The sequence below is a fragment of the Narcine bancroftii genome, chromosome 6 (genome assembly GCF_036971445.1).
Source record: "Narcine bancroftii isolate sNarBan1 chromosome 6, sNarBan1.hap1, whole genome shotgun sequence".
In the NCBI taxonomy this organism is placed as follows: domain Eukaryota; kingdom Metazoa; phylum Chordata; class Chondrichthyes; order Torpediniformes; family Narcinidae; genus Narcine; species Narcine bancroftii.
Window position 1 is genome coordinate 179,113,639 of NC_091474.1, and position 25,202 is coordinate 179,138,840.

The 25,202-nt window shown below is 41.9% G+C and overlaps 1 protein-coding gene across 1 annotated transcript in view; it reads left to right on the forward strand.

Annotated features, from left to right (window-relative positions):
* The window catches only part of nus1 (NUS1 dehydrodolichyl diphosphate synthase subunit), a 34,540-nt gene extending 32,082 nt beyond the window's left edge, over window positions 1–2,458 (forward strand). The window contains exon 5 of the mRNA XM_069886834.1: window positions 2,257–2,458. Within this exon, the coding sequence (XP_069742935.1) occupies window positions 2,257–2,290 (34 nt within the window). The 3' untranslated portion in view covers window positions 2,291–2,458. The remainder of the gene's footprint in view (window positions 1–2,256) is intronic.
* Window positions 2,459–25,202: the final 22,744 nt, after the last annotated feature.

Below are 25,202 nucleotides of genomic sequence, written 5' to 3' on the forward strand. Positions count from 1 at the left end.
TATCTAATGGAAAGCTTGTCTCCTAAGATCGAGAAAGAGGGATCAAGAAAAGTAGAGTGTTGCCGGAGATGGACTAAGTGAGTTTGAAATTTAGATTGAAGTTAGCAGCAAAGTGAATGAAGTTGATGAGCTCATCACTGGTGCATGAGGCAGCCCCAATGTAGTCATCAATACAGCAGAGGAAGAGTTGAGGGGTTTTGCCTGTCTAGGCTTGCAGCATGGTTGCTCCACAAAGCCCACAAACAGACAGGCATAGCTAGGACCCATGCGGGTACCCTTGGCTACTCCTTTGATTTGAAGAAAGTGGGATGAGTCAAAGGAGAAGTTATTAAGGATGAAAACAAGTTCTACCAGGTGGAGGATGGTGGTAGAAGGTGACTGGTTAGGTCTCTTGTTAAGAAAGAAACAAAGGGCTTTGAAATCTATATCGGGAATGGAGGTGTAAAGGGATTGGATGTGCATCGTAAAAATGAGGTTGTCCATTTCAGGGAATTGGAAGTCACTGAAGAGATGGAGGGCATATGAGGTATTGTGGATGGAGGTGGGGAGGGATTGGACCAGGGGAGAAAAGATGGAGTCAAGGTAAGACGATACTAGTTTGGTGGGCAACAGCAAGAGGAAACAATGCATCTACCCAGATAATTGGGTTTATGTATTTTGTAAGAGGTATATTTGGGCAGAGTGGGGATGGGAAATAATGAGATTGGAGACTGTGGGAAGGAGGTGACCAGAGGTGAAGAGGTTGGAGATAGTGCTGGAGATGGTGGCTTGATGTGCTTTAGTGGGGTCCTGTGGAAGGGGTAAGTTATTAGAGGTGCCTGAGAGCTGTCATCTGGCCTTAGCATGGCAGAGGTCAGTGCACTAAACCACAACAGCATCGCTCTTGTCTGCGGGCTTGATAGTAAGGTTGGGATTGCTGCAGTGAGAGTGGAGGGTAGAGTATTCGGAATAGGTGAGATTGGAATAAGAGGAGAGTGGTGAAATTGAGACGGTGATGTCTCGGTGGCAATTAGAAATAGAGATCCAGAGCGGGCAGCTGGCGAGGGTGAGAGGTCCAGGAGGAGGAAAAATGAATCCCATATAGGGCCACTGCCCCTCCCAGAGCACCATTCTTTGCTATATTTAACCAGTCTTAATAAAGGTTTCTGCTTGAAAAGTCGACCATCAAGTTTCTCCCAATGATGCTGATAGACCTGCTGAATTCCTCCATCAGATTGTGTTGGGGTTTCAGCATCTGCGGACTGTTGTGGGACTTCAGAGTGAAGCTGTTTCTCCTCCAGGCATGCTTAATTTGATTTTTGTTTTCATAATTACTTGATGCCAATCAAGCAAAAGCTTTTGTTGGTTATGTCTGATTTACGAAAAAAAAATTAAAATGGATTTTATTTTATTTCAAAAATAGACTTCATTAAAACAAACTCAGTGCCAAAGAAACAACTTGTTACTGTCTTTACATTTGTAATGTTGTTCAGTCTCTATATTCGTTGTACATATGACCTCCTACCATGATAACATACTTCATGTGTTGAGAAACTTTTTCACAGGATTTGTAGCATAAGAACCACAACATCTTGGTGTTAGCTGCATCAAGCTTCACTGTGTCCCTTTTCACATATTGCAGCCATAGTGTGACATGGTTGGCATGGCGGTTAGCACAATGCTATTGCAATGCCATCAACCTTGGTTTGAATCTGGCTCTGTCTAAGGAGTTTGTATGCCCTGCCCAATTGTGGGTTTCACCAAGTGCTCCGGTTTCCTTCCACTGTCCAAAACTGTACAGCGTTGCCAGTTATTTGGGAGTAATTAGGGCAGCACTTGTCTCAATGGCTGGAATTGGTTTCTATATATTGTTTTTTTTTAAATGTGCTGGTTAGCAAATTTCAGACCCATTCTGAAACCACAGATGAAATGGATGATACTTTGGGTGCCTGTCAAGGCAGTGGAATGGGGAATGAGCCATACCTATACCAATCACAGCAGCATTGAGGGGGTCTTGCGCCTGATGACTGTGTTCTTATCAATTATTGAGAGGAAGCACACGGCCATAGTCCCAAGTTTTTTGTTGTAAAACTTGACTCTCCAAAGCAGATTTCCAACTCATTCAGGTTGTCATTCAGCCTCATTTGCCCTCCATCCAAACATCATCTTTACTTCCTCTTTTTTTTTGCATGTTAATGCTCCCTATACATTTAACTTGTTTTATTTCATGAAATTTATCAACCTGAAATATTAATTTTGATTTTTTTTTTCTCACAGAACCTTCCCAACTTCATTTCCAATATTTGCTTAATTATTTCAAGCATTTGGGATATTTTAATTTCATCAGAAGGTAACCAACTGCCAAGATTTTTTTGTAGTTTATGTAAACAGCCCAGATTATTAAATCATATCAACATCAAAACACTGCAGGACCAGAATTCCACTTAATTTGTGAAAACAAGTTTCTCACATGTATCACATATATTATCCAAGAAATTGTTATCAATGCATAAATTATCTACATTAATTTAAGATTTTGAGCTCTATAAAATAAACTGTTTAACATCTGATTTTACTGAACTCATTAGGCATATTAAAATGGCCCCACTGGTGAACCAGCCAATGTAAAATTGTATTAACCTGTTAATTAATGAAGAAAAATAGTAGCTATCTGTCACCAGGCTACTGATTAATCACACAAGGGAAGCAATATAGTTGCTTTCACAGCTATTCTGTCTAACAATTTAGCAATCAAAATAGAAGAAATTAGATAATCTCTAGCAGGTAATCAAACAGTATTGGTATTGTGGCCATCGGTCACTGAAAGTGGAAGAAACACGCTGAGTCGAGTAGAGTTTTAAATCTACTGACTTACTGTTTCAAACTCGCACACTTAAAAGGTCCATGCTCATCTCAACAGTCTCAGAGCTCATGCAGGGAGGAAGTGACATCAACTTCCTGTCCATTGTTTTGCCCTGGACTGAGAGCTCCCAAGAATGTCTTTGCAGACTCGACCGCAATTGCTGGCGCCTGTTCGCCTGCCGCATGGGTGAGCCGCCACATGACCTCCCTCACTACTGGCGATAGGAGGCACTGAAATTATACTCTTTCTGCTTTACGTGGCTGTGGACAAACATGTACTCGATCTGCTGTAAGTCTTTGGGTACGAAGGAGGCCCTTGCCCCATAGTGAGATGTCGGCACTGGGGCCAGTGTTCTGAGCCTCTCCCGAAGTCTAGTCAGATTCTCTGCTGGTGTGTCCAGGTACTGTGAGCGGTGCGCCATAAACTAGTTTGGCAGAAGACACTGCCAGGTCTTCCTTGTGGGCTGTGCAGGTGCCCAGTAGCACCAGGGGAGTTCGTCTACCCAGTTAGGCCTTTGGCGGCGTGCCACCCTTTGACTTCAGGAGCCTGTGGAAACACTCCACCAGGCTATTTGATTGAGGGTGGCACGCAATCATCTGTTGGAGTTGGATACCTAGTGGCTGCCCTGCCGCTGACCACAGAGCCGAGGTGATGTGGTCAGGGAGCCCGAACCTCGCCACCCAGTTGTAATCAGTGTCTGGCACATGTCTCTGCCATCACATCGATGATTGGGGTGGTTTCCATCCACCTCGTGAACCTGTCCACCATTGTAAATGGGGACCTTGCTTCTCTCGAGGTCAGGTAGCGGGTCGACAATGTCTACGTGCACATGTTTGAACCTTGTGTGTGGGCTAGAAAGTTGCAGTGGTGCCTTTATGTGCCTCTGAACCTTGGAGGTCTGGCAGTGTGTGCACATCCTGGCCCAGTGGCTGATCTGCTTGCGTAGGCCATTGCCACCTGAAGCGATCTGCAATTAGCTGGGTAGTCACCCAGATGGAAGAGTGGGTTAATTAATACAAAGTCTCAAAGCCTCCAAGCGGTCTGTGTGATGGGCCAAGTTTGCCCAGTAGAAGTGTTGCACAGGAGTTTGGTACCTCTGGATCCAATTGGTACGTCCTCAAGGCGGAGTCCGATGACTCCACTTCGGTCTGCCGATAGTTCATTGTCCCCCTGTTTTGCCTCTGTTAATATTGTGTAATCCACTCCCAGAGCCAAAGCATGCACCGACTGGATGGACGTCCAGGACAGCGTGTCAGCCACCACATTGCTCTTCCCCGAGCTATGCTTGATCATAGTGGTCAATTCAGATATGAATGACAGGTGTTGCTGCTGGCAGGCTGACCATTGGTCACATACCTTGGTGAATGTGAAGGTGAGGGGCTTGTGATTGGTGAAGATTGTGAATTCTCTCCCTTCCAGGAAATACCTGGTGTCAAATGGCCAGATATAGGGCCAGCAACTCTCTGTTGAACGCACTGATATCTGGGATCCGCAGGTGTTGGTTGAAGAAGACAAGTGGCTTCCATTAGTCTTCAATTAATTGTTCAAGTACGCCACTGAGTACCACTTCGGAGATGTCTATGGGAAGGGCTGTGGGGACGTCTACCCGGGGGTGGACCAGGAGTGTGGTGTTTGTTAGAGCATCCTTGGCCTGGTTGAAAACCACCATGACTTCATCTGTCCAAGCTATCTCTTTGGTTTTGCCAGACATCAAGCTGAACAGGGGATGCATGATCCAGGCACCTGAGGGGATGAAACAGTGGTTAAAAATGAACCATCCAGATGAATTCCTGCAGGCCCTTGATTGTGTTGGACCTAGCAAATTTGCAAATGGCCTCTACTTACCTTGGCAGGGGAACAGCTCCATGACGGTTGATCCAATGCCCCAAGAAGTCAATGGTGGGTAGCCTGAACTGGCACTTGGCGAAGTTGACTGCCAGGCCCTAGTCACTAAGGTGGCAGTAGAATAGATGGAGGTGTGCTATATATTCCTGGTGGGAGTGGTTGGCTACCAGGATGTCATCCGGGTAGATGAACAGAAAGTCCAGATCCCACCCTACTGTCTCCATGAGACGTTGAAAGATCTGGGTTGTGTTCTTGAGAACGAACAGCATTCTAAGGAATTCAAAAAGGCTGAATGAGGTTATGATGGGTGTCTTTGGGATATCATCTCGGTGGACAGGGACTTGATGATACCCTCGCACCAGGTCTATCTTTGAAAAGATATGTGCCCCCTGCAGGTTGGCTCTGAAGTCATGAATGTGCAGGACTGGGTACCTATTAGAGATGGTTGCTTCATTCAACCTTCTGTAGTCCCCACACGGCCTCTATCATCCTGCAGACGTGGGCACCATACAGAGTGGAGAGGCCCACGGGCTATCTGAACGCCGCACGATGCCCATCTTCTCCATCTTGTTAAACTCCTCCCTTGCTAGTTGGAGCTTATCTGGTGGTAGCCTGTGTGCTCAAGCATGCAGGAGGTGTCCCTGAGTGGGAATGTGGTGGATCACATCAAATTTGAGGACTGTTGTGGAAAACTGTTGTGTGATGATGGATGGGAACTCCAACAACACCCTGGCAAATTAATTGTCTGAACACGTGACTGAGTCCAGGTGTGGGGCCAGCAATCTGGCCTCGCTGAGGGGAAAGGTTTGAAATGTCTTTGCATCGACTAGCTGTTATCCTTTCAGGTCCACCAGCAAACAGTGTGCACGGAAGAAGCCTGCACCCAAGAATGGTTGTGACACTGCAGCCAACGTAAACCCCATATGAATTGGCTGGAACCGAATTGCAAAGGGATAGTGCATGTGCCATAGGTGCACATGGTGCTGCTGTTGGCTACTGTGAGTTCTGCTTCGGCCCATCTGATTCTGGTATCTTAGCTCGAAGTGGGAAGGATGCTGATTTCTGCTGGAGTGTCATCCCAGACATACAGGAGGCTATCCTGCTGGCCTACCATTGTAGTAGGATAGAGCATGGCGGTCAGCATTGGTGGGCCCTGGATCCCCTCTTCTGATGGTAGAAACACCAAGACTCAGAGCTGTTGTTATCTCTTGGTGTGAGTGTTGTTGACTGGGGCATGTGGTGGTTAGGCCTTCGGTCATGACACAGCACTAATTCTGATGCTTGTTCCGCTGTCTCTTTTTGTGCGCCACGGGACATCTGCATGCACGGCTGATGGTATGCAGTCATCTAGGCTATCCATTCGCAGAAACTGTGCAGCCCGTTCATGATGAGAGAGGCCAAAAGTGCCAACCAACAAGGCTTTGAGTGCGTCATACCTGCTGGCCTCCGGGGACTGCTTCAGAAAGTCCATTATTTGGCTTGCCGTCTCTTGGTCGAACACTGCTACCACATAGTAGTATCTGGTCTCATTGGAGACGATGTTCAGACCCGGAACTGGGCCTCCGTTTGTTGAAACCAGATAAGGGGATGAGCGGTCCAGAAAATTGGCAGTTTAAATGAAACTATGTTTTAACTGTCAGAATCACCAATGTGACTATCAGCCACTGCAAGTGGAAGAAACATGCTGAGCCAAGTAGAGTTTCAAACCAACTGATTTACTGATTCAAACTCGCGTGTTTAAAAGGTCCATGCTCATCCCAGTGGTCTAAGCGCTCTTGCGGGTCGGAAGTGATATCAATTTCCTGTCCGTTTACTTGTCCCACACTGAGACCTCCCGAGTATGTCTCCAACTGTGGACTTGGCTGTGAATGCTAGCGCTGGTTCGCTTGTCATGTGGGTGAGCCACCACAGTATGTAGTATAGGCATCAAAGATAAAATATATTTGAGATGTAATAGGGGATCACTTTAATTCAGTTCTCTCTCCTGATTAATCGCCAATCCCTGACAATCCCAAAAGATTTAATTTTGTGTTATCATTTGGATATCAAAATACATTGCACCCATTGATTCTCCCTTGATGATGCTCAAAAATAGTTTCAACAGCTTTGCCAAACATAATTCCTTTCCATGATTCGTTGTTGATGGTATCCAAATATATTATGACTTCCAAAGCATTGGGCATTGATAGCCTCAGTATAGTTGAAGGAGGGGGGAGGGAGGGGGTTGGAGGGAGAGGGAGAGAGAGAGAGAGAGAGAGAGAGAGAGAGAGAGGAAGCACTAAATTCATACCTGAAGAAAGGCTCAGGCTTGAAACGTCAATTGCCTATTACTATCCATGCTGCAAAACCTGCTGGATTTCAGCTCCATTTTGGTGCTATATTCAGGAAGCAGTTTGGACAGAGATATAAAATAGTAAAGGCAGAAGTAAGTTGAGCATTTAGCCCACTGGTCATTTGAAATAAACCACGGAAAAAATACTGGGAGCTTATCAAAAAGATAGAATGATAATTATGCAGGATTTTAATCTACATAGACTGGAAAAATAAAATAGACAAAAATAGACAACAGAGAAGTCCTAACGCGGACCTTCACCACCTAAAATGACAGAAGGAGGAGAAGAAGACGAAATGAATTGACCCAGTATGTAAAAGTAGAAGACACAAATTTTTTGTTTGTTTTCATTGTGTGATGACATTGTTTCATGGGTTTAATGTATCATATATGTTGAACATTGAGTGGGTGGGGAGGGGGGTGTGAAGAAAGGAGGGGAGAAAAGGGGAGAAAATGACTGTATATTCAAGAGGGAAATGTTTGTGTGTATTTTGGTTCATAGTGAGAAAAACATTTTAAAAAATTTAAAAATCAAAACATAGTTTCTCAAAGCAGTCAATCAAAGAACAAGGGATACTGGATGTAGAATTGTGCCATAAATTATTGCCTGGCAGAAAAGATGCCCCTGGATACCGTTCAGAATTAGATAACTGAATTTTACACTCAGTTTGAACAAAAATGGATCCAGAAATACCATTATAAACTTAAAGGGAATTATGAGGGCATGAAAGCAGAGGTAGAATCATTATTTCTTTCATATGAACTGGTAAATTAGGTTCAGGGATTGAAATGCTGCAGCAGGGATTTAAGGAGGGCTCAGAATAAAAATCTCTTCATTCTAATGTGATGAAAAATTTCCAAGGGGAGGATCCAAAATTCATGGTTAAATAAAACAATAAAGATAATGTAAAGAAAAAGCAATGTTGGGTGACAGGGCAGACAACTAGACAGAATATTTTAAAAAAAACAGCAGAGAATGATTAAAATATTTGGGAAAAGAAGAAAATTAGAGTACAAGATAAAATTAGCTAGAAATATAAAATCAGATGATAAGAGTTTTTATAAATATTTAAAACTGAAGAAGTTAACAAAGTAAGTTTTGGTTCAATGGAAAATTGACTAATGAAATAAAAATTGAAAATATGGAGATAGCAGAGGAACTAATTAGGTCATTTTGGATCACTATATAGTGGAATCCCAAAAATAATTGTAAATCAGGAATTGAAAGGGAAGGAGTAATTCAGGGAGATTACAGCCATCAATGAAGCGAAACAGAGCACATTGTTGGAGCAGCAGGATTGGTGGGCATAATGTAGGAGTTAGCACTGCTGCCTTACTGCAAAAACACAGAAATGTTTGAGGAACTCAGCAGGTCTTGCAACATTCATAGGAAGTAAAGATAAAGAGCTGCCTTACGCTCGGCAACAGTGATTCGATCCTAACTTCTGGTTGCGTGTTCACACATTTTCTTGTAATCATACAGGTTTCCCCTGGGTGCTATAGTTTCCATCCACATCCTTGAAACATATTTTGATTTGGTTATTTGATCATTGTAAATTGCCCCTGGTGTTGATGGCTGATAGGAAAATCAGAGTAGTTACTGATGTCCAAATAAGAAAGTTTACAGGAAAACAGATGTGCGAATAGGATGCTTGAGTCAGCATAGATTTGATGGCTGAATGTCTTTTCATGTCATGATGTACATGAATTTAAAAAAAAATCTTGCTTATAAGCATGCTTCGACATACCGCCCATTCTCCTGCATCTTCTTCATACCTTAATGAAGGGCTCTAGCCCAAAATGTTGGTCATGTATCTTTATCTTTGCTAAATAAAGGACACTGTTTGACCTGGTGAGTTTCTCCGTCTTTGTGTTTTTACTTCAATCACAGTGTCTGCAGACTTTTGTGTTTTACTCCTGGGTTTTTATTTGTTATTGATTATTCTTTGCTTATTCCTTGAAGAAGGGCTCAGGCCCAAAACATCATCAATATATCTTTATCTCCTATGAAAACTGCAAGATGGGATGAGTTCCTTCAGCATTTCAGTGTGCTTTTACTTTATTAGTTATTGTTATATTTACTTGCATGTAGTTTATTTCTTAATTAATTGGCCATTTTATGACTGGATTTACAAATATTTGAATTTACATCATGCTAAATTATTAATTGGGTACTGAAATTCATAACTTAGCCATTAATTAGTTATTGGTGTCTTTAAATATAATTAGAATTCATTTACAGTGTATTTGCCTTTATGCACTTGCTTTCACAAATAGTAAATCTTTTGCAACTCGGGATAAAAATTAATCAATAAATATTCTGAACACATAAAGGGATATTAAGATATATGCATTGATACTTTATTTCATCAGGTTCTAACACATTTCTATTTATTAATATCAGCATCAATTTCTAATATTATTTTGGTGGAATAATTCGCCTCTTTACTCCTCTTAGGAATAGTTAATTTACACATCTTCTTTTCTCCTGATGAGGGGTTACAGCCCAAAATTTTGACCATCTGTTACCTTCCATGAATGCTGCCTGACCCAGTGAGTTCCTGCAGAGTTTTGTGTGTTTCTCCACAAGTTTGTTTTCACTCAGTTTCTGTTGTCACAGGTTGTATCAGTATTTCCAAGTATTTGCACATGGACACTCATAAACTCTTGAAATTATTAAATTAGACATATAGAAATTATGTACAAGATACTGCATAGAACTACTTGTTCAGTAAAATTGTTGGCAACCTCCAATATCTATCCATACTATGTACTTTTACTTAACTAATGCACTGACAAAATAGACACACACTCAGTTTTAGTAGCAACACATTGAACATTAATCAGGCAAGCCAATACTTAATGGTGAAACCTCTGGAAGAGATACCAAACCTCTGTAGTATCTTCACACTACTAGTATCTATGACTCTGAGGCCAAAGACAAAAGCAGGAATTTTAACAAAGTAGGATTTTGGAGCCTTGATTTTTGATCAGTGCAGGATCAAGATGGCAGATTTCTAGCAGTATCTCCATGAGGCAATGCCTAAATTAGTGATAATCCTGTGTATATATTCTCCAATGCATCACTCTTAGCACAGTTTACTGCCAGAAGGGGAATAAGCAGGCACTTTTAGGTGGCAAATTGCCCCACTTGTAAAGCCGCATATTTTAGCAATATGTGGCTATGGGGAGGCCACGTGAATGTGCAGGAGGCGCCTATGAGGTAACCTTCCTCCGAGAGGGATAATCAGCGCAGCACAGTGGCTCCCCCAGCCATCTGAATGCAGTTGGCTGAAAGCGGATGTTAAAGGGTCAGGGTGCTGACATGATAGTGATGTTGTCAGCCTGAGACGCCTGGCGCGAATCTTGAAGCACATTGTGCAGGCAAGCTAGTGCAAATTCAGTCATTTTGTTTTAGCAGTGCAGAAAAACGGTGTATTTGAACAATGGCTCCAAAAAAGGCTTGTAACTGGTCTGATGAAGAGGTAAGACTGCTTCTAGACCATCTGACTCAGGAATCCCAGGAAAGGGAGCTCACTGGGACAGTTAGGGATGGTCCCACATTTGAGCAGCTGTCTGGAGTGCTCACAGCACAAGGGCACAAGCACAGTAAAACCCAGATGGTCACGAAGCTGAAGAGCATGAGGAAGAAATTCCACGTAGTTCTGGACAACAACAGGAGGAGTGGCAATGGACACAAGGAGTGGCAGTACTTCAACCAGTGCCACTCTCTCTGGGGGGCTAGCTGCTCAGCTACTCCCTTGGATGTAGCCAGCGCTCTGGAGACCCCTGAATCCCCAGAGCTCATCCCTGAGGGATCTCAGGGTTCACACAGCAGCAATGGAGGAGACATGCCAGTCCAGGAGGAGGAGGCCACTGCTGAGGACCCGGCAGCCATGGATTTGGATGTCCCCGAGAGAGGAAGCACAGAGCTCACTGTCCCTGGAAGTCATGAGGCGGCACTCTCAACAGACAACACAGGTACAGTATCATTTGAGATTGTGTTTATGGAGAAGCACCTAAGTCCAATGTTGATGCAGTTTTCCTGCTTCCACCCACAGCCTTTGGTTCCAGACACAAGCGCCAGCGACTGACCAAGGGTCAGGTTCTTGCGAAGGAGCTACAGACGATGATGTTGGCACTTGACAGGGAGGACAGTGAGAGAGACCGCCAGCATGCAGAGGAGGTGCTAGATCATGAGAGATTCATGCTCACAAACCTGAGGGAGGACGAGAAAGCAACGCACTGCTCCGAAGTGGAGAAGCATTCCCAGTCGATGTCTGAGTTTGCAGCTTCCCTATGGGGACTGAGCGCCGCAATGGACAGGCCATCAGTCATCTTCAACAAATTGGTCACGCGAATGGAGGCCTTCCTCATCCCATGTACCTGGCCCCTCCATCCAGCATGCCATTTCATTCCACACCAGTGCATCACAGCAGTGGACGCTTTGGCATGACTGAGATGCTGGGTTCCAGGACAGGTTCCTCATCCCCCACCTCCAACTCGTTCCTCTCAATGCTGGAATGAGGTTTGTGTCGGACTAAACATCCTTAAAGCTGCTAACTCACTGTTCACTTTTGTTGTTCATGAAGCCCCTGTGCGACACCATAGCAGTGAGATGCTATGGTGTCGGGTGGTGGTGTTTGTTGTGTTTACTGTTTTTGTGTTTGTTCTGTGGTGTTCAAGTGTGCAGTGGTTTTGCACTGTTATTTGTCCATTCCATCATTTACTTCAAGTTTAAGCATGATGTGAAATGTTAAAATTGCGATATCTACCTCATATATTTATGAAGAGGTGTGATTTCTCAAATAACATCTTTTATTAAATTTTTGACAAGCACACAAGTCTCATGTTTCATTTATTTCCTTCGCGAGAGCACATAACATGCCAGGCAGCAGGCTCATGTTGCTGCATTGGGTGGGGAGGGTGGAGGAGAGAACAAGTTGTGGAAAATGAGGAGCTGGGTATCAGGGACATACCCTTACAGGATGGACATGATAGCAGAATGGGTCTTCTGATCAGCACAATCTGCACTATTGGGTCTAGGACCATCTGCTTCAACCAATGTCCACTCTGAAGGGAAGTCTTCCTTGTTAATCTCACATATATATTGTGCAGTACACAGCAGGCAAACACAACATCTGGGACTAAGGCGGTAGAGATATCTAGGCGCTTGGACAGGCACCTCCAGTGGCCTTTTAGATGGCCAAACGCATATTCTACCACTATCCTTGCAGAATTAAGGGCCTTGCTAAATCTTCACTGATCCGAATTCAGTACTCGGTGCTGTGTGAACCCCTTCATCAGCCAGCTTTGTAGGGGGTATGCTGCATTACCCACAAGATGCGCTGGAACCTCCACTCCATCAACATCCTTGGACACCTACAGACACAACAATGCAGAAATGTAGTTAATTCATGCACCAGAACGTTGACAAATCAAGTATGCATAACATATTGAAACACGGAGCTTTGAAGGGTGAACACTCACGTGACGTGGGAAGAGGTATCCACCCTGGTCCTCTGCTTTTCTATACAGAGGAGAGTTGGCAAGCATGTTCTAAGAGTTTCAGCACGAAGTGAAAGGTGCCATGCGACATACGAAAGTGTCTCCTCCACTCAGCATCATCAAATTTGGTGAGGACATTACTCCAGAACTCAGCGTCCTGGGGTCAGATCAACTTCCAGAGAGACTGATGTGTCACCATAGCTAATTGACTGACCAGCAACATTCGCCTTGGTCTGCGGCGCTTATGCTCCATGCGCCTTTCGACTGCTAACTGCTGCCTTCTTGCCCTCAACCTTTGCAGGAACCTTCTCCTGATTGCACCTATGCAATTTTCAGATCTCAAGGATGATTGAAGAGCTTCAACAGCACAAATAGCCTTACCAAGAATCTGCCGTATCTCGTTCTGAACACTCAGAAACACTGAAATTATCATCATTATGTCTCCTGGCTGCACAGCATCTGCCATCGTCCTGTGTTCCTTCTTGATGCACTCAAAATGACATCACATCAGTGAGCGAGAGTACAGCTGACACTGCGCAGGAGCTGGAGTGTGCCTAGAGGCACATCCAGTGCAGCTGTGTCCTTCAGGTGGCCAGCATTGCACTTTCAGCGCTGCCATCTGAATGGAATTTCAAAGGGCCGCTTCTGCTTCTTCAGGTGCATTCTTAGTGGAGAATGCACCTGAAGAAGCCTAGAGAGAGCCATGGATGTAATTGAAGTGGATGAGGTGTTACACCCAGACCAGCGGCCTGTCTGAAACGAAGCCCCTAATTTGTTCCTTTCTTCATTCTGCTAATGAGAGCTTTTATTCATCACAGAAACTTTTCTGCAAGTTAAAAGAAATGAATAGACTCTTACGATGACAACATATCAGGATTAGGATAATGTGCAATTTAGACTGTAATATACAAGCAAATGGTGTTCGTATGTACTTGCTGTCATTATCAATGTGGAGGTTGTGAATGCTCATAATATCCCATGTTTAGGGGATACATTATTGAACATTATTCAAGTACTTTAGTATTTCCATCATACATCCTAAGGGGTCTTTGGCAACTTCTTGATCTTCCAAGGTTTTGGAGAAAATAGTGAAATATTATTTACATTAATTTACATTCACATTGCACAGAGAATTGAAATTAGAGACCACTCCAGTAACAAGCATCAAGGCTCTTCGCAAAAATATAAGTTAAATTATATCTTATTATTTATTGTGATCCAGAGACAGGATATTGGCTCCTCTGCTCTGTTTGCCTTCCTGACCAATTATAATTCTCCATCCCAAAAATACCACCACCACCTGCCAGACTCTCTTGTGATTGATTCTGTTGCCTGCTCTGTGTAAGGCAAGAAAGAAAGAAGAAGGATATAGTTTTGAGCCAGATCATTGCAGTTATTTTAATTGGTGAGGATGAATTTGTTTGTAGGCATTAATATATACAAGTCTTACGATTCCAAACCAACTCCTGTTCTTTTATTGCAGTATGAAAGAAACTTCCAGGTTCCAATCTACAGCTGTTCAGAGACCTTTGGCATCACTGACAGCTCCCAGCCTTTAAGAATCCATAAAATGATCTTATTTTGTATTGCATGCAGATTGCAGTCTTGATCTTTTTCAATCTTAGTATTTTCTGCTTGATTACAATCATATTGCCTAAATTAAATGAGTGATATTATGTCCAGTTAGATTCTTATTTGCAATCTATGAATATCTTGATTGCATTCTTTGTTGTCAATTTCATAGAGATATACACATGCTGTGTTTGATCTTTTTTAATCCCCTTTTGTCTTCTCAGTCATTTGGTAAGAAAATCCTTTCATTACTAGGACTAGATTTCCAGTGAGCACAAATCTCCATGGATACTGCTTAAAATGGTTGACATATTCCAAATTGCAGAATATTCTTTTCATCTTTAAATGCACTGAACATCAAATTATATTCTGTTTCATCACATTTTTTTTTGCCAAGGCTTTTGGCTGGGCTTTTTAAGAACCGATGTGGGAGGGTATGATGTTTCATATTATGAGCATGGTATCTGTTTTTGGATGGTGTCCAGAGACCTTAAGCATTGATTTTGAGGCATGAGTTCAACTCCTACTAGGGCAGTGAGGTAAAATTCAATCATGAAATAACTCTGGCATTAAAAAGCTTGCTCGCTAATGGTGACTGGATTGTCATTAAAAATACATCGACTTCATGAATTTCCACCTTCCCTCTGTCTACCTTTGATTCCAGACTCATTGATGTACCAGATGGTCAAACATTTGACAATAATTATTAGCCTTACCTGTGATCAAGCTGGTGTGGAGATCTATATTATTTATATTGCATTCAGTGGGAAAGTCAATCTTCGCAAAGACCAACTCAATTCACATTTTAAAACAAGCAAATTAATTTGCTGAAGGAAACAAGAAATTCACAGTTGATAATCAAAATATAAGATATCCTTCTCTAACATTGATGATGAAATGATAATGTAACCCAATCTGATCTAGGATCTCTGAGTCAATCTACTCCTAAAGATGAGCCAAGTGATTGGAAATTCACAAACGTGTATATGATATTACAGAAAGTTGAAATGATGAGATGCAAACAATAAAATGAAACCTTCACCAAACATTTAAGGTCAAATGTTGGTAACTATAGGCCTATGAACCTAACATCAGTGGTGGGACAAGGTCCCAAATGGTACAGTAGCTCAGAAGGTTAGGGCCTGTGGAATCCAGGACAAATAGGACCCAAAATTAGCTTGTCAATAGGAGACAGAGGGTAATGGTAGAGAATTGTCTTTATGACAATCTGTGCCTGTATCTGTGACTAGTGATATTCAACAAGGATTGGTGATACGACCCCTGCTGATTCTAATATTTGGATTATTTGTATGTGGATGTGGGTAAGTTTGCAGATGACACAAATATTGTTGATAGAGTGGATGATAGTCTTAGGCTTCAGAGAGGTACCATAGGAACATAGGAAGTAGGAACAGGAGTAGGCCAAAAATGGCCCATCGAGCCTGATCCGCCATTCAATACGATCATGGCTGATCTAATTTATGACCTAACTCCACCTACCTGCCTTCTCCCCATATCTCCTAATTCCTCTGTATCGATATGTTGGCGAAGTGGGCTGATAAATAGTAGATTGAGTATAGGTTTGTTTTTGTACTACCAGTAAGTGGTAATTCTGCCTCGCCTGCTGACATAGTATCTCAGAATTGTATGTGATGTCATGTATGTACTCTGACAATAAATCTGCAATCTCAAACCTGAGGAGGTGCAGTTTGGGAGATTTAAAGAACAGTAGGGCTTAAGGGAGTATTGAGGAATGGAGGGATCCTGGAGAACAAAAAGAACCTTAAAGGTTGTTGTGGAGAAGGTCTTGGAAATGCTGCTGCATGAATCGGAAAAGGTTGGTTTGCAGTCACAACAGGGAATCAAGAAGAAAAGTGGATGTCGACCTTCATGGCTAGAGGAATTGAATTTAAGAGCAGGGAGATTCTGCTTCAATTGTACAGCAGTAAACAGAACTGGTGACTCCTTGGGTCCTGTTGCCATGTCCATGGTCTTTCATTAGAAATATTTGGGAAGGTTAAATACACCGCTCAAAAATTCAAAACATTTTTGCTTACCGTAACATATCAAACATGGGTGGACCCTTGAGAAGAAATGGGAAGATATTGACTGGGAAACGGTAATTAATATTCTGTAGCAACTGTGTCACAGTGCAAAATGAAGAATGAGAAAATGATCAGACGTAGTCGAGTCGAAGTTCAGTAAAAGTCGATCCTCAAACAGTCACGCACAGCTTTTTAAAACCCCGCGCGTTCCAAATGATGTCATCGGATTGTGAGGTCATGTTATTCTGTGTCTGAATGGATTTCTCCCATCAAGGTAAATATCATTAAACCATGGGCTGATTTTTGTTTTTGCAAAATGCCAATAAAAGAGTTGTTACACATTGAAAATCAAGTTGTGTTTCTGAAACCATCAAAAGATATATCTGTGTTATTGAAACGTCACATCTTTTTCTTGTACTAATTGCAACTATGAATATTCATCCTTTATATTTATTGTCTCTTTTTCTGTCTTAACATATTGTGGTAGTTTATTTTATATAATTGTAATTGGTATATCTTTTAATATGTGGCTACAGCAAGTAAGAATTTTGGTGCTTCAGGGCTTTCTACTTGCGGATCTGACAATAAAGTCTCATGACTCATTAAAAACAGGGAATGTTGGAAATACTCAGCAAGTCAGGCAGTATATCTTGAGACATGAACAGGAAGCCACTTTATTGACCATGAATGATCAGCTTGATTCCCTCTCCACACACATACTGCCAGCACTCATTCCTCATTGTCCTCTTCTTTCCTTTTACCCTTTTCATCCCAATCTTTCCATCCCCTTTCCCTTCTTGGCCTGTCTTCCTCTCTGTGATTTGTTCTCTCTTTTGTGCACTGATCAGTCTCTCTCCTTCAACATTCCCCTTGAGAACTAATGCTATTTAAAGAAATCTTTTCAACTCAAAACCTTATTTTGTTTTAGAATTTCACGGACGGGTTTTCCTCAATGATTACATGGTGGGGAGCCAGACTGAACAGAGATCTATTTTGCCAGATATATAGTGCTAACACCAGGATATCCTGCTAAAAAAAATGGAACAACAGGCCAATATTAGTTAGGCTAATACAAGCAAACCTTTATTGTAGGGTACAAGCAAGTAATTGAGCTGCTGGGGCATCTTCTCAGTTAATTATATCATGTCATTCTTGGAGCACTGGCAAAGCCATGATGATGGTGTGATGTAGTTAGAAAAAAGCACCTCATTGAACAAAAATTAAAACAAAATTATGAACTAAAATGTTTTAATTCCTCACTTGTTAGTCATGCCCAATTGAATAAAAATTATAAAAAGATCAGCTCTTCCCTCTCTGCGCACACTTTTAGTTCTTTAGGTATCTCCTGCTGCAAGTTCAACATTTGTTTCTTCATCTTTCCCCTCATCTCTGTCCAGGGCCACATACTGACCTTCCAGCTGAGGCAGACTTTATGTGCACATCATCCAACTTCCTGTACTGTATTTGGTGTACTCAGTGTGGCCTCCTGGACATCATTGAGACCAAACAGATTGGATGACCACTTCACCAAATATCTATGTTCTGTTTATTATGGGTGTACCACCTACACTTCTCCAATCACTTTTCCAATGCTATGTCTGTCTTCAGCTCATCCATCGTCAGGGTGAAGCCAAATGTAAACTTGTGGAACAACAAACACATCATATTCCTCCTGGACAGCTTTAAACCCAATATGAACATCAATTTTTCCAGTTTTCAGTAACCCTCACAATTTTCATCTTGTAGTTATTTTTCTTACCCCTCTAATTTATCTCTCCCTCCTTCCAATGATCTCTCCCTCTACCTGTCTCTGCACTTCTCACACCTCTCTCCAATATCCTAACACCCATTGGCCCCTCCTCTATGTTCTTTCCCCCTTTATACTGTATATGGAATATAACTCCTTTTTCTCTTTAGTCTTGAGACCTTGATTGAACATTTTACCCATGGATATTGTCTTATTTGTTGTGTTCTTCCAACAATTCTTTGTTTGCTCAAGATTCCAACATGTGCAATTCCTTTAGCATGCTTTTTAATTTTATAATAAACTTTATTCATAAAAGATACATACAAGAAATATAAAATAGCACAAGGCTTTCTTTACATTCATAATGTCACCAATTCTAGACATTTGTGGTGTCATCAAGTTGATATGTTTATGTACAAAGCAGCAGTGTCACTCAAATGAATTCTTTGAACAATATATCCTTCACCTATTTTCATGAATATTAAACACAATTCAGTGGAAGCAGGACTTTAGATTGCAATCTTTACTCACAAAGCCTTTGCGTTTGCTCACCAAGCTTCAGTATATCCTTTAACATGTATTCCTGCAGCCTGGAATGTGCCAGACGGCAGCGTTCATTTAGAGCATTTTGTAATAATGGGCGACCAACACTTTTTTCAGTGAATTGTTATTCTTCTGGCAGTACTTGATGTTTGTTTGGATATGTATCCCTGGGAACAGCCATAGATTAGAGCAGTGGTTCTCACAACCTTTTTCTTTCCACTCGCATACCACTTTAAGTAATCCCGATGCCATTGGTGCTCCGTGATAAGTAAGGGATTGTTTAAGGTGGTATGTGAGTGGAAAGGGAAGATTGAGAATCACTGCTCAATGATTACTGAACTGTTTTGCTTGAGAAAAACTGTTATTGGCCTATTTCCTTTGGAATTATGAAACTGTGCACATAACGAGTCAACTAGGTATGATTAAAACAGTGGTTTCAAACTTTTTCTTTCAACTCACATACCATTTTAAGTAATCCCTTACTAATCACAGAGCACCAATGGTATGTGAGTGGGAAGAAAAAGGTTGAGACCCCCTGGATTAAAGTGTCATCTTCTGTTACTCAGCTGCTTGGGATGAATTTCAACAGATTTTGGATTCAGATTTCAGTTTTATTGTCAAGAGTACATTCATGGCATTATATTCCACCTTAAGATTCTTTTTCTGTGGGTAAGGCAGAATTACCACTTATTGGTAGTGCAACAAAAAAAAAAACAACTGTACAGGGAGTTCCCGGGTTATGAACATCTGACTTACAGACAACTCATACTTACAAACAAATTGTTCCCCCAATTCGCACATCCACATAATGTTACCACACAAATGCCACTTTCGGTATATATCAATAGAATGAGAGGAAGTGTTAACTTTTAATTATGATCTTATTTCCTATCTAAACTGCTTTAAGAACTGTTTCTTTAATGTTATTTTACAGTACTGAGGCAAACATTTGTCTCTTTGATGTTAAATAAGAACCATATATGTACCAGTTCTAACTTATCTACAAATTCAACTTAAAGACAGATGTAGGAACGGACCTTATTCATAACTCAGGGACTTTCTGTACACAGCATATACATGTAAACAAATAAAGAACTGTAAACATAATGTAAACAAACTATGCAATACAGAGAAATTTTTTTTTAAATATCAATCAAGTGCACAAGTAAGAGTCCTTAAATGAGCCCCTGATTGAGTTTGTTGTTGAGGAGTCTGATGGTGGAGGGGTAGCAGCTGTTCCTAAACCTGGTGGTGTGATTTTTGTGGCATCTGTACCTCTTTCCTGATGACAGCAGTGAGAACAGAGCATGTACTGGATGGTGTGGATCCTTGATAATTGCTGCTCTTCTCTGATGGCAGCATTCCCTGTAGCTGTAGATGTAGACAGATCATTCCATCCTTTTCCAGACCAGATTTGCAAATCTACAGACCACAAAACGGTGAGCAATTGTCTCTTCCTTATCACAGATGACCTGAGATTGACTGTTGGGAGAAAGATTCTAACAATGAACTATTATGCTTGGTGATTTTGACAATCTTTTTGGTTCATTGTGACCATCTCTGGCAGAGGTAGAGGGACATTCTGTGCTGACCATAGTCAAATGGATCAAAGGTGTTTTTCTGAATGAATTTCTCCATGATGGACAGGCAGTGAAGTAACTTCTAACTGAATGGAAGATAGTGCAGTAGAGAAGTCATGTCCATCCATCAAAATAACATGTTCAGGTACAAACTCAATATCTAGTGACAATTGGTGTTTGTTTACTTCTATTCTGCTCAAAGCCTGGTTTTAGCCACACACAAAGGCAGCCAGCAAAACAAAGACAAAGTTGGATATGCTTCTTCCCTGGTCTTTGGAGATTTGCACATTGCAACTTGTTGGATGCATTCCATCTTGGATCCCCAGATGAAATGAAAGATGGCTCAGATAACTGCCATGGTGGAGAAGCTAATCAGGCAAGTGTCCACCCTCCTGTACAGCATGTAGGTGGTGATATCTCTGAGCACTGTAAGGCTGTCCAAGATGTTCCTTCCAGGAACACCACAGATTTCGTCTGGGTGCACCCCCTGTTGTTTTCCCAAAAATATATTTTATCCATAATAAATTATTTACAAAAAGAAAGTTGCTTAAATTCTCTTCGCACCCTTTGTGTCATGTCCATACATTCCCATCTTTGTACACTTTTACATACTCTCTCTATTTACACCATTGCCACCTCTGGCACCTTGTCGTTACTTCCCCACTGTTATTTGAGGAGCTTACCTTCTGTATAAGACCATTAATGGCTGGTGACGCAAGGACTCTAGACTGGTCTTTCCAGGGTGCCCTTGAATTGGCTGTGCCAAGCCTCAGTGCATCCCTCAGCATGTACTCCTGCATCCTGGAATTTGCCAGTTGGCAGCATTGGCTCACCAACATTGTTGTGTGCTTAAATACCTACCCATTTCGGGCAGACCAAAGTGCACCTTTTACCAAGTTGATGGCCTTCCAGCAGTTCTGGATGTCTGACTCTGTGTGCATATCCAGGAACAGCCCATAAATCCTCTGTCATGCTGCCGCTGGGGATGAACCATGTCAAGATGCCTTGCATCCTTCTCCACCCACTCTTAGCAAATCTGGATTCTGAAAAGAAGTGGATGACTGTCTCCAATCCACCGCAATCATGTCAGGGACAACATATGTTGTGGGTGATCTTCTAGTTGTATAAGAAGGATATGACCAGGAGGGTTTCTCTTACCACCAGCTAGACCAAGTCCTGATGCTTGTTTGTAGACACTGCCGATGAGGCATTCTAACAGATGACCTTAACAGTCTGCTCTGGGAACTACCCATCATGCCCATCAAGTCCTCATCTCTTTTTAGTGTCTGCAGGATGTTCTGTGCTGATCACTGCCTGATGGCCTTGTGGTCAAAGGTCAAGTCAAGTCCAGTTTATTTTTATCTGATTGTACAAGTATAACCTAATGAAACAACGTTTTCCAGTCCTCGGTACAAAACATGCAGACACACAACCAGACATAACACACAAACAAATAATACAGAATCAGAATTTACTGTCTTGAAAAAGTTATTTTTTTCAGTATTTTGTGGCACCATCATAGTGTAAACATTCATATAAACCACTTTTACAATAAATAAATAAAAATAGTGCACGAAAAGTAAGGCAGTATCTTTAGTTCATTGATTATTCAGGAAGCTGATGGCAGCAGGGAAAAGTGCTCATCTTTAGGCTCCTGTACTTTTTTCCCAATGGTAGCAGAGTGAAGTGGGCATGGCCTGGGTGGTGGGGGAATTTGAGGATAGGGGTTGCTTTATTAAGACACTGCCTCCTTTAAATGTCCTCGATGGAGTGAAGGTTGGTATAGATGACACTTTCTAAGTTCATTTCCCAATTTCAAAATATGTCACCTTCAAAGAAACGTAAGCCACAATAGTCCAAAGTACTATTTTATTAATCCAATAAACCAAACTTTGCAGGTGCAGCTTTAAGTAGCTTTAATTTATTGATAAAATGCATAAACATTTTGCATAACTTTCCATTGAGATTTTCATAAAAATGAATAAATAAAGCATACTATATAATAATATAATGAGATTCAAGAAGAAATAGACAAAATGAGATGAATAGAAAGAAAAGTATCTCAAGCTCACGAATCTGTCAGGATTTTTTGAAAAATGAGATGCAAGCTCCCCGTCCCCCCAGATATTATGACATATGACATCATAGCTATTAGGGTAACATGACAAACAATAATTGTTTTAAAGGGATAGGCTCAAAATTAACAAAAATCTAAAACACAAGGTTTTAACCTTTACAGCTGGTGACTGTGTTGTTGCCAGCTGAGTTAACAACCTTCTGGAGTTGTTTTTTCTTGTCCTGAGAGTTAGCGCCTCCATACCAGGCAGAGATGCAACCAGCCTGAATGCGCTCCACAGTACACCAGTAGAAGTGTTTGAGAGTCTTTATTGACATACCGAATCTCCTCAAGCACCCACTGGCCAGAAGCTGCATCCATGGTTGACATAACAACTGAGATTTGTGCCAGGACATTTTTATCTACCTGGATGGCATGTTTTGGGGTATCTGTGCATATCACCTCTGACAGCTTACTTCCGCACTTTGGGCTGCACTGTCGCACCTCTGCAGCACACAACTCCATTTCACCATGTCCTACCACCCGAAAGCTAACAGTTAGTGGAGCGCTTTCACTGGCACCTGAGGCAGGCTCTGCAAGCACGTCTCACAGGCCCGCAGTGATTGGATGCACTACCCTGGGTGATGCTGGGAATATGGACCACTCCAAAAGATGACTTGGAGGCTTCATCAGCTGAGCTGGTTTATGGCATGCCCCTGTTAGTGCCATCCGACATTCCACTCCCATCTGACAATGCCGATTCCACAGCATTGGAAAAACACCAATACTTGCGCCATCATCTGGGGGCATTGCCCCAGTTCCAGCCACAAGACATGGCTTACCTCCCATGCACGTCCCGGTGGATCTCGACTCAGTGCCTTTTGTGTCTGTCCACTGTCCGACACAGGGGACACAGCTACAGCATCCCTACATCGGACCATACAAAATGCTAAAAAACAATGGGTCCACCCTACTGTTGGACATTTGGGGAAAACACAAGCTGTATAAAAGGGACCGTCTCAAACCCACCCATGTGGTCACTGCTGAGCCAGTGCCATTTCCATCGTCGCATGGCCGTGGTCACCCCCCAAAAAAAGCGTAAGACTCAGACTATCATACCAGGTGTCAATTCTTGGAGGGGGGGGTACTGTAGTGGCAGCTGGGGGAGGGCGTGGCTTCATATTCAAATTGACTCTGTAACGCCGGCCTACCACGAGTTGGCACTAGACCCCCTCTACCTCAAGAATGAAGCACACAGGCTGAAAAACATGTTGAGAGTGTTATGACACCACTTTCAGTTTTGGAATGAATAAACCGGAAGTGACTTAAAAAGTGGTCTAAAAAGAGATTATAACAGTCCCAGCGGACTGCTACCTGCTCTCTCCCACAGCCCTCTGTCCCTGTGGTCTGCTGGGACTGTTTTAATCTCTTTTTAGACCACTTTTTAAGTCTAACCAGAACCCCAACCATAGTCTTAACCCTAACCCTATCCCAAATCCAATACCTAACCCTAACCATAAGGTGTGAATATAAGGTCACCCATTATGCAGACAATAAACTTATCCCAGGACAATAAACAAGAGAGAAAAGAAAGTGAACAAAAATAAAGGGAGAGGAACAGGATATGCAATCATGTGATCACAGGGACAATAAGTGTAGAAAAAAAGTAGCAAAGAAATGGAACAAAAAACATTAACAAATGGTGTGATGAGGCAACTCAAAGGCAAGATAAAATTATGCTGGCCAGCAGGAGGAATAACACGTATGAGAGAGAAAAGCACAAAAAGCTGAAAAAGAAAAGGAAAAAGGAATAGAAAAAACAAGCTTACTTTGGGATCCTAATTGTATGTCTGGCATATTGACTTTGTTTGGTAACCATAGAGAAGCTGATAACGATTGGCAGGTCCTTCCCTATCTATCAGCCCCTCTACAGTATTTTTTAAGTTTCTGAAATTAAACTTTTCTCCAGGAGTTACAAATACTCTCTATGTAATTATATATTTTTTTAACATTCAACAAATGCCTGTTTAAAATTATATTTTGCTCTTTAATGATTCCAGTCATATTGATTTACGAAGTTTAAGGGGACCAATTTAACTAAAATAAATTACCCGGCTAAGTTATTTGGATAACTTGGATATTAAACTAGAAGGTGCTAAGTGGAGGCTTGCAAGTATCACAACTGGAGCCCTGTAGTATGCATTACTCAATTATGATCAATATTGAAATAAAAATTAAATGGGATATTTAAAAACCACAAGTGGTTAAAGTTGAAATAAGGAACATGGTATTCTGATAATGTTCAGCAGTCCAGAATGTGAAACTGAATTAGCATTTCAGATTAAAGACTTGATTATTTGCTATAAAAATTGAGAATTTTTTTTAGGTAATGTAAAAAAGAATTGTTTTATCAGTGCCCTTTTCTTTGCTTCTGAAACTTTCATACATCAATTCAACATGTTAGAAGGTGAACACTATTGTCTGATCATCTGGTTTGCTCTTCTGCAACCTTTTTTTTCCTTAAAATAGTTGACATTTATTGCTTTCAGAAGGTGACTACTTGGAACTCTTCTTCAAATGACAGTAGGCCATTTCCTGTCAGGCGTCCACCTGAAGGCCAGCTACAAGAGCAGATATAAAACTTAAAACTTACCTTTCAGACAGTAGCCCTAAAAGGCTGCTCCAGTGTCCCGTTCATATCCAGAGGCACCTTGTAGTGCCCTCCAGAGCCGATTGAGGTGGGGCGACTGGTGTCATAGCGCCACCCGTCATAAATACATGCCCTGATGGCTCCCGCCTGCTGCCCCTGCCTTGGAGGGAGAGGGGTGAGTGGGGAGATGGGTTGCAAGCTGATGGCATCATCAGCCCACCCTAACCAGCTGCTTGCAGTGGCTGTATATTCAGCTCAGGCACTCCGCTGATGATCTTTCCCTGAGAAGGGTTGAAATTGGCACCTCAGAGCCAGTCACGGTGCATTCAGGAAGGTACTTTACCTATAAAGGTGAAGAACCTCTGCCTTTACAGACTGGCGTTTTCCCTGCTTGAAAGTGTCTAGAGTAAGCAGAGTCTTTGCATATTTAAGGCGAAGGTAGTTGAAAATCTATTAAAGGGGTGAGAAGTTTCATATTAATT